A 10005-nucleotide genomic window follows, 5' to 3' on the forward strand; every position below is an offset into this window, starting at 1 on the left:
GAGTTTGTCGGGAGAAATTCTCTGCCGGGAGGTTGTCGGGAGAGGCGCTGAATATCGGGATTCTCCCGCTAAAAACGGGAGGGTTGGCAAGTATGCTTGAGTTCAATCTCGGGCTCGGGATCTTTCCGTGTGGAGTTTGTACTCCGGCTTCCTCCCACCTCCAAAAAAACATGCACCTGGGGATAGGTTAATTGGCAACACTCAAATTTTGCCCTAGAGTGTGAATGTGAGTGTGAATGTTGTCTGTCTATCTGTGTTGGCCCTGCGATGAGGAGGCGACTTGTCCAAGGTGTACCCCGCCTTCCGCCCGAATGCAGCTGAGATAGGCTCCAGCACCCCCCCCCCCCCCCCCCCCGCGACCTCAAAAAAGGGACAAGCGGTAGAAAATGGATGGATGGCCTTTCCTTTCTTTCAAATTAACATTTTATTAGTCATTTTACTTTTTGTTACAGCTGTATGAGCAGCACAGTTACCGTACAAATATTTATGAAACAATTAGTCATCTTTGTTGTTCATAAGCAAATGTTAAAAATAACTTAAACTGAATTTAATAAGTCTATGGAAAAATTAGAGCCATTAAATATGTGTATGAAAACAAAAAAATGCATCAGCCTCGCTAGACAATCTTCATAATAATCAATCTATGAAAGAATAATGTTAATAATCAAACATAAAGTTAGTAAACATGTGAGAGTAAGAAGTAAACAAACCTGTTGTGTGTAAAACAAGCTGATGTTCCTTGAAAACAGCGTCCAGTAGTTGATGTTGTCGCTCCTTCTCCTCTTTTGTTGGACAAACTTCCTCCTTGTACTCTGCTTTCGTTCTTTCGCACATTTTCACACAATCACAACACTTTACACTTAAACTTGATCTCTGCTTAGCGACGTGTTGATCACTTCTGCGTCACTTTGTTAGCAGCTAACAAGCTAAGCTAATTAGCAAGCTAAGCTAGCACGAGAAGCGTCAAAGTGCGCTCGGACTAATGTATCCGGATGCAAACAATTATTAACACTGTTTACTCTATGATACACATATAATATAAGGGTACATGTACGCACAGATTAGGAACAGAAAACTACAAAGAACACAATAACGTCTTTATCAAACGCCATTTTGCATTGTCATCGTCCTGTTTAGTTCCCACGCGATGTTGTCAGATCTCGCGAGAGAAACATCAAGACCTCATAGATTTGAACACATGCCACCTTCTCGTCCTATGGCCCGCACTAAATTCTACAGTATGGTAGGTAGCGGTATGAACCTTTCAAGCCATGGCTGCAACCCGACGGTAAGAAGAAGAAAAAATGGAGCTGGTTGTTTAGTTCTCTCGCGAGATACGACTGCCACTACTTGATAGGTCCCAGAAGGCCCGAATGGTTCACGCATGCGCGAATACAATGCCAACTTATTTTACGGCAGTAATGTTGAAACCGTACGTTTTCAAAAATAGATACAGTATCCTTAAATTCTTAGACAATGTTTGTTTTTGTTTGGTTGTTTTCTATGTAATATTTTTTGGTGACATTATTATTAAAATAAAGACTACAAAAAAGAAAACAATGTAACGGCGTGCACGAACATTACTGCCGTAAAACAAGTTGACATCTTATAAGTAGACGCAGCATCGAGCAAAGGGGCGCCATCTTGGAGTGGTGATCCGCTCCACTCAGTGCAATTCATTTGGCAGGAGCAATGAACTGTCAGCACATTTCATTCATTTTACCTCACTGAATACCACTGATTTTCACACGTTTTTTTTGTCATATGTGTAGCTATGATAAAGGACAAATGTTTTGGCGTGTTTTATTATTCATAGTTTGCTTAACAGTATTAGAATATTCTTATATGCTATAAGTGACCAGACGTCCGAGATCAAAACTGGGAATATAATCCCAGAGAAGGGGAAAAAAAACAGTCAGCTATTTTTAAATTGAAGAAACAATATGATTAGGTTATATATACATGCGTATATCCTACATAAACAATGTATGAATACATTAGATATCTATATATCTTAGGGATCTATAGACTGTTTATTTTTAGTTTATTCTGTCTTGACACTTTGTATTGATATTTTGTACAACATTCTTCCCTTAAATGATAAAGTTTACAGTGATTGTTTTATATGTATTTGTGTATGTATGTTGCTTTGGTTAAAAGTGTCTGCCAAATACTTAAACATAAACATATATAAACACCTGAAAGTCTTTATATCAGCTAAAACCACCAATGTGTTTCACTGGATTCAGAATAAAACCAAATTCTGTTTTACAATCTTTATCTTCATCAATTATTTCAACTTTATGTTATTCAAGTATGACATTTTAAATGTAATTAATTTCATTGACAAGCAATTCTATTATGGTCATACTCTCGTTTGCTAGAGGCTACGATTTCAGTACTATTGAAGATCTTTGCTCCATCTCAACTCTGTGTTAATATTCTTTTCACAAAATAAAACCAATAGTACGTTAATGTTAAATATTACTTGTGAAAAGTAATCCCTCGATTCCTATTTTCAACAGTCCACTCATTTGAGCAGGAAAACGCTGAACCACCATCTTTGTTTTCTACCTGTCCACTGTCAGTTTAGGTTGCTCGCTGGCTCCTCATCACCACTTCAAGATGGCGGCCGAATTTCTCGCGTCACAGCAGCCAATGCTGCGTCTACTTATAAGATGTCTATGCGTAAACCTCTATCCTTAAAATCTATGATGACTCAATATGTTTTATATTCAAATACTACCTCTTGTCTGAGAAACCATAATATGGAAGATGTTCATTTCTGTAATGAAAAATTTTCCAACAAATATATGAGTGCAGTTTTAATGAAATAATATTTTCCGGGCACAGTTCATAGACAATATATCCTACTGGCCAGACACCATCAACCTGTGGGAACTCACCAAACAAGAACCAGTGGAACTGCAAATCAGGAGAAGGAAGTGGAGCTGGATAGGCCACACATTCAGAAAACCCAATAAATCAATCACCAAACAGGCACTAACATGGAACCCACAGGGAAAAAGAAACAGAGGGAGACCAAGAACAACCTGGAGAAGAAGCACAGAACAGGAGATGAGGGCTGAGGGGCTGTCATGGCAACAACTCGACCGAAGGGCACAAGACCGGAATGGATGGAAGGCTTTCGTCGGCAGCCTATGTTCCTCAGGGAATACTAAGGCCTAAGTAAGTAGTAAGTAACTTTTGTATAAATTCCCAGGCCCTGACGGAGGCAACGGTTTACGAATGTCTGTACTTTACAAAAGTTAATCTAAGGAAAATAAGGACAATATATATTACATACCCAATTCTTCCCAAAATTTAAAAAATACAATTTAAAATTATTAATGGAATATACCCTTCAAAGGATTTTTTGAAGCTTAAATTTAACATGGAGGTTGATGGCTGTTATATATGTGGAGCTGTAGAGGATGTCAACCATCTGTTTGTGGGGTGTGAGACATGTGTTTTGGGAGGAGATCAGAGATTAGCTGAGAGACAAGGGTGTGGAGATGTCCCCATTCACTATAGAAGAGATAACATTTGGTATTTTTTAAAAACGACTGTAACATGGAAATGTTTGTCAACATTATTATGCTCCAGGCCAAAATGTTTCTACATAAATGTTGATTTATGAAAGTAAGGCCTACATTTTCCAATTGGCTTAATGGATTACAATTATCAATCAAATCTTGGAGAATGGTTAAGAGTACAAAGGCCCTTGAATTGATATCTTTGTTAAAACATTTAAAGTGATTTAGGTAGCCCTTTTTGTCTTTCTTTTTTTGGATATTTTTTTTGTATTATTGCTCTATTTGTATTTGCTTGTTTTCTTTCCTTGATGTTGAAAGTGCCTTGACTTTTGTGTGAATTATAAATGTATGTTTGTTGTTCAATAAAAATAAATAATGAAAAAAATTGATAGGTCCCGGAAGACCCAAACGGTTCACGCATGCGCGAAGACAATGCCAACTTGTTTTACGGCAGTAATGTTCGTGCACGCCGTTACTGTTACCATTGTTTTCTTTTTTGTAGTCTTTATTTCAATAACAATGTCACTAAAAATATTACATACAAAACAACTAAACCAAAACAAACGTTGTCTAAGAATTTAAGGATACTGTATCTATTTTTGAAACCGTACGGTTTCAACGTTGGCAAGTTGGCATTGTCTTCGCGCATGCGTGAACCGTTCGGGTCTTCTGGGACCTATCAAGTAGTGGCAGACGTATCTCGCGAGAGAACTAAACAACCAGCTCTATTTTTCTTCTTCTTACTGTCGGGTTGCAGCCACGGCTTGAAAGGTTCATACCGCTACCTACCGTACTGTAGAATTTAGTGCGGGCCATAGGACGAGAAGGTGGCATGTGTTCAAATCTATGAGGTCTTGATGTTTCTCTCGCGAGATCTGACAACATCGCGTGGGAACAAAACAGGACGATGACAAAGCAAAATGGCGTTTGATAAAGACGTTATTGTGTTCTTTCTAGTTTTCTCTTCCTAATCTGTGCGTACATGTACCCTTATATTGTATGTGTATAATAAAGTAAACAGCGTCAATTATTGTTTACATCCGGATACATTAGTCCGAGCGCACTTTGACGCTTCTCGTGCTAGCTTAGCTTGCTAGTTAGCTTAGCTTGTTAGCTGCTAACAAAGTGACGCAGAAGTGATCAACACGTCGCTAAGCAGAGATCACATATGAGTGTAAAGTGTTGGGATTGTGTGAAAATGTGCGAAAGAACGATAGCAGAGTACAAGGAGGAAGTTTGTCCAACAAAAGAGGAGAAGGGGCGACAACATCAACTACTGGACGCTGTTTTCAAGGATAATCAGCTTGTTTTACACACAACAGGTTTGTTTACTTCTTACTCTCACATGTTTACTAACTTTATATTTGATTATTAACACTATTCTTGAATATATTGATAATGAAGATTAATTGTACAGCGAGGATGATGCATTTCTTTGTTTTTACATTGTTATAGAAAACGAGACGGATTATCTAATTTTTCCATAAACTATGCAGTTTATTTATTTGCTTATGAACAACTAAAATGACTAATTAATTCATAAAAATGTATATATATATATATATATATATATATATATATATATATATATATATATATATATATATATATATATATATATATGTATGTATACCGTAGTTTTCGTACTATAAGTCGCTCCGGAGTACAAGTTTCACCGTCCGAAAATGCACAATAAAGAAGGAAAAAAACATATATATGTCGCACTGGAGTATAAGTCGCATTTTTGGGGGAAATTTATTTGATAAAACCCAACACCAAGAATAGACATTTGAAAGGCAATTTAAAATAAATAAAGAATAGCGAACAGCAGGCTGAATAAGTGTACGTTATATGAGGCATAAATAACCAACTGAGAACGTGCCTGGTATGTTAACGTAACATATTATGGTAAGAGTCATTCAAATAACTATAACATATAGAACATGCTATACGTTTACCAAACAATCTGTCACTCCTAATCGCTAAATCCCATGAAATCTTACACGTCTAGTCTCTTACGTGAATGAGCTAAATAATATTATTTGATATTTTACGGTAATGTGTTAATCATTTCACACACAAGTCGCTCCTGAGTATAAGTCGCACCCCCGGCCAAACTATGAAAAAAACGGCGACTTATAGTCCGAAAAATACGGTAATTAATGTTTTCAGTTCAACTAATTAAATCCAAGTAAATGGAACACTCGCAAGATGTCACAAAAATCCCACTGTACCTTTTTAAATCTTTCAGAAAATTATGTAATAATATCGAATCGTATCGTTGACTGTATCGTATCGTGAGCTGAATATCGAGTGTCGTATCGTGAGATTAGTGTATCGCTACAGCCCTATTTCTGACATGGACTTTTTTCTTTGTTGATTTTGTGTTTTTTCATGACTTGTTGTATTGCTTTTGTTATTCTCTGATATACGGTATGGTCGTGACATCTTGAATGTCATCGTGGTGATTGATCCGAGACATTGTCAGGTGGTGCAGGACAATGTCAAGTGGGACTGAGCAACACTGGACTTTTCTAAAACGTGTTTGTCTTCTTGTGTCCTGCAGATGTCTGTAAAGAACATCTTCTCCCTGAGCAGCAGGAGTGGACCTGCGGGATGGAGCAGGGAAAACCACAGCACCCCCACTTTAAAGAGGAAGAGGAGTCACAGCCTCCTCACATTAAAGAGGAAGAGGCGGAGAAACAGACCCCTCACATTAAAGAGGAAGAGGAGGAACACAGCATCAGTCAAGAAGGAGAGCATAATGAAGGACTGGAGGAGGTTGATGTCACCAAGATGCCATTGACTGATGTCACTGTGAAGAGTGAAGATGAGGTCAAAGGTGAAAGTAAGGAGGAGAGAGAGGTGGAGCATTCAAGCAGCAGCTCAATTCAACACATGAAAACAGAAGCTGATGAAGACCACTGTGGAGGATCACCAGCAGACAAGCTCTTAGCTCCACTGTCAGATAGTGACGACACAACGTCACACTCTCCTGACACTGATGATGACATGTCATGTCACACTGACATCACACACTATAAATGCTCTCACTGTGGCAAAACTTTCAAATTTCATTGTCATTTAAAAATACACGTCAGAACGCACACTGGAGACAAACCATTCATGTGCTCATTTTGTAGCAAAAGCTATTCCCGTAAGGAACAATTGAAAATTCACATACGAACGCACACTGGTGAAAAACCTTATTCCTGTTCAAGTTGCAACAAAAGCTTCGGAGAAAGGACAAAACTTGTGCTACACATGAGAACGCACACCGGTGAAAAACCGTACATGTGCTCAGTTTGTGGTAAAAGATTCTCTCAAAAGCAACATTTAAAAGCGCACACAAGAAAAAGCACTGCTGAAAAAACGTGTTCATCTTCAACCCACGGTGAAGATTTTACACAAAATACCGATTTGAAACCATTTATGACTCCACACACTGGAGACAAACCATTCATGTGCATAATTTGTAAGAAAAGATTCTCCCGAAAGCAACAATTGGAAATTCACCTAAGAACACACACTGGTGAAAAACCATATTCCTGTTCCAACTGCTGGAAAAGCTTTGGAGAAAAATCCAAACTTATATTACATATGAGAACGCACACTGGTGAAAAACCATATTCCTGTTCATGCTGCAACAAAAGCTTTGCGGACCGATCAGCACTCGTAAAACACATGAATCGACGCACTGGTGAAAAACCTGTTATCTGTTCAGTCTGTGGTAAAGGTTTTGTACAAAGTCAAGATTTGAAAGACCACATGGAAGTGCACGCTGAGAAAGTGTTGAGTTGCAGTGCGTGTGGTGAAATATTCCCTTGTAAATACCAATGTAACAAACACAAGTGTGCTGGTGCAGAACAGCAGCAGCAAATGAAGATGCAGAATTTGGAATAAATTGTCAAAACTTTGAATTTCTAACATCACCACATATAGCATGTGACATCATATCCGTGTGTAACGCTCTCCTGTTTAATATGTTGCTACCATTTATAGATTGGAATGTTTTTGATTGATTGAGACTTTTATTAGTAGGTTGCACAGTGAAGTACATATTCCGTACAATTGACCACTAAATGGTAACACCCGAATAAGTTTTTCAACTTGTTTAAGTCGGGGTCCACTTAAATTGATTCATGATACAGATATATACTATCATATATCATATTAGATGAGGGATTTCATTTCAGTGTTTTTCCAAATCGGTTTTAAATGAATGGAGTGTTTATATATTTTCATTTCTGATTTTAAATGATTGCATAGCTGAATTATTTTTTGTGATATACATATTTACTTTACATTTGTTCATACCTCTTTTAAGTACACAAACCACTCTTAGTTCATATGTATCACATCTGAAACATCTTCTGGACCACTTCTGGAAGCATATTATGTACTTTATACATAATTTCAACACATTTGTGTTCTACAAAATTCTTTACTTTTCAAATATGATTTTATGACTCATTGGTTGAGTCATGATACGACATTCTATTATTATTGCTCTCTTTTGTATATGAATATTGCATTTGTGATTGTTTTATATGCATGCATTTACAGACATTTATTCAATAAGCAATGTATGCTTCAACAAAAGTTGGATACAATAAATGTAGTTAACATTTGTTGTGTGTATTTTGTTCAGTTTAATATTGCAGATGTTTAATATTTGATATTTTGTTTATATGTTTTATATGTAGTTTAGTTCAGGTGAGGCATGTTGGCTGAGTTCTTAAAGTTTACTCCACAGCGTGCTCATCGAAAACATCCAGCTTCCAGCATGGATTCAACAACCTAAATGGGGCTACTGGCATAAGCTTCACTACTGTGGCATGCTGGGTAATGGAGTTTTTAAGTTACCTAGCTCATAACATCACATCCCGTTCGCAGCATTCGGGTGGAAGGCAGGGTACACCCTGGACAAGTTGCCACCTCATCGCAGGGTCAACACAGTTAGACAACATTCACACACTAAGGCCAATTTAGTGTTGCCAATCAACCTATCCCCAGGTGCATGTCTTTGGAGGTGGGAGGAAGCCGGAGTACCCGGAGGGAACCCATGCAGTCACGGGGAGAACATGCAAACTCCACACAGAAAGCTCAGGATCGAACCCAGGCACACGCACTAACCCCTTCTCCACCGTGCTGCCCCATAACATCACAATATACAGCATTACTGCCTTAGGCCAGCTAGAATGCCTTACTGACAACAACTCGTGAGCTGATTGGCTATCGCAACTGTCTGTCAAATGTTTGTGTCCATTCAATGAGGACTCCCTCATTGTTGATTCTGAAGGCTTCGGGCAGATTTGGTACAGCATGGCAACATAAACTAGCTGATTTCTGATTGGATAAAAACTCAACCTAAAACAACAGTGCAGGAAGGAGCACAATATGACATGAAGAGAATATGAATAATTTTAAATATTTAGGGAAAGTAAATGTTAGCTATGACATGTTAGCTACTTCTCTTTGTTTATAATGTTTATTATGTCTATTTTCTATTTCCTGCTGGATCTACTCTCTATTTTATGCTGCTGCTGTCACATATACTGTATATACTGTAATATTGTACATGGTCATTGGTATATATTGTATATATGTTGTAGACATAATATAATATATCTGTAGATATATTATTCTGTGCACATGTTATGTACATAACCGTTCAAAAGTTTGGGGTCACATTGAAATGTCCTTATTTTTGAAGGAAAAGCACTGTACTTTTCAATGAAGATAACTTTAAACTAGTCTTAACTTTAAAGAAATACACTCTATACATTGTTAATGTGGTAAATGACTATTCTAGCTGCAAATGTCTGCTTTTTGGTGCAATATCTACATAGGTGTATAGAGGCCCATTTCCAGCAACTATCACTCCAGTGTTCTAATGGTACAAATGTGTTTGCTCATTGGCTCAGAAGGCTAATTGATGATTAGAAAACCCTTGTGCAATCATGTTCACACATCTGAAAACAGTTTAGCTCGTTACAGAAGCTACAAAACTGACCTTCCTTTGAGCAGATTGAGTTTCTGGAGCATCACATTTGTGGGGTCAATTAAACGCTCAAAATGGCCCAAAAAAGAGAACTTTCGTCTGAAACTCGACAGTCTATTCTTGTTCTTAGAAATGAAGAATATTCTACAAAATTGTTTGGGTGACCCCAAACTTTTGAACGGTAGTGTATATATTCGTATATATGTTAGATTTTTTATCGCTATCTTAGTCTATTTATACCTGCATTTTCCTTTCCATCCTTACACTTTCCATCATTGTAACTGACCTACTGTGTTGAACAATTTCTCTTGTGGATCATTAAAGTTTGTCTAAGTCTAAGGGAAAGTAAATAAAAAAATACTTTTATCTTTAATTATGATCATGATTTCTGGTTATGTTAGGCCAGCAGAGAAGGCCTTGCTGGCCCTGACGGCTCACCACTGGTATGGTCCTAACTTTACATAA

General features: G+C 37.6%; 2 protein-coding genes across 2 annotated transcripts in view; one reads left to right on the forward strand and one right to left on the reverse strand.

Annotated features, from left to right (window-relative positions):
* Positions 1 to 1366, reverse strand: part of LOC133645550 (gastrula zinc finger protein XlCGF57.1-like) — a 9615-nt gene extending 8249 nt beyond the window's left edge. The window contains exon 1 of the mRNA XM_062040383.1: positions 711 to 1366. Within this exon, the coding sequence (XP_061896367.1) occupies positions 711 to 834 (124 nt within the window). The 5' untranslated portion in view covers positions 835 to 1366. The remainder of the gene's footprint in view (positions 1 to 710) is intronic.
* A 2859-nt stretch (positions 1367 to 4225) lies between these two features.
* On the forward strand, positions 4226 to 8098 carry LOC133645551 (gastrula zinc finger protein XlCGF57.1-like). The gene is made up of 2 exons (XM_062040384.1): positions 4226 to 4858; positions 6103 to 8098. Exons 1-2 carry the CDS (start codon positions 4705 to 4707, stop codon positions 7437 to 7439), a joined length of 1491 nt encoding a protein of 496 aa, XP_061896368.1. The 5' UTR covers positions 4226 to 4704; the 3' UTR covers positions 7440 to 8098.
* The last annotated feature ends 1907 nt before the right edge of the window (positions 8099 to 10005 follow it).

Source organism: Entelurus aequoreus, linkage group LG03 (genome assembly GCF_033978785.1).
Source record: "Entelurus aequoreus isolate RoL-2023_Sb linkage group LG03, RoL_Eaeq_v1.1, whole genome shotgun sequence".
Classification (NCBI taxonomy): domain Eukaryota; kingdom Metazoa; phylum Chordata; class Actinopteri; order Syngnathiformes; family Syngnathidae; genus Entelurus; species Entelurus aequoreus.

Bases quoted from the DNA above. Each gene is read 5' to 3' on its own strand.
- LOC133645551 (XM_062040384.1), top strand. From the start codon at position 4,705: ATGAGTGTAAAGTGTTGGGATTGTGTGAAAATGTGCGAAAGAACGATA. The intron at 4,859-6,102 runs GTTTGTTTACTT...TGTGTCCTGCAG, and splicing joins GCTTGTTTTACACACAACAG to ATGTCTGTAAAGAACATCTT.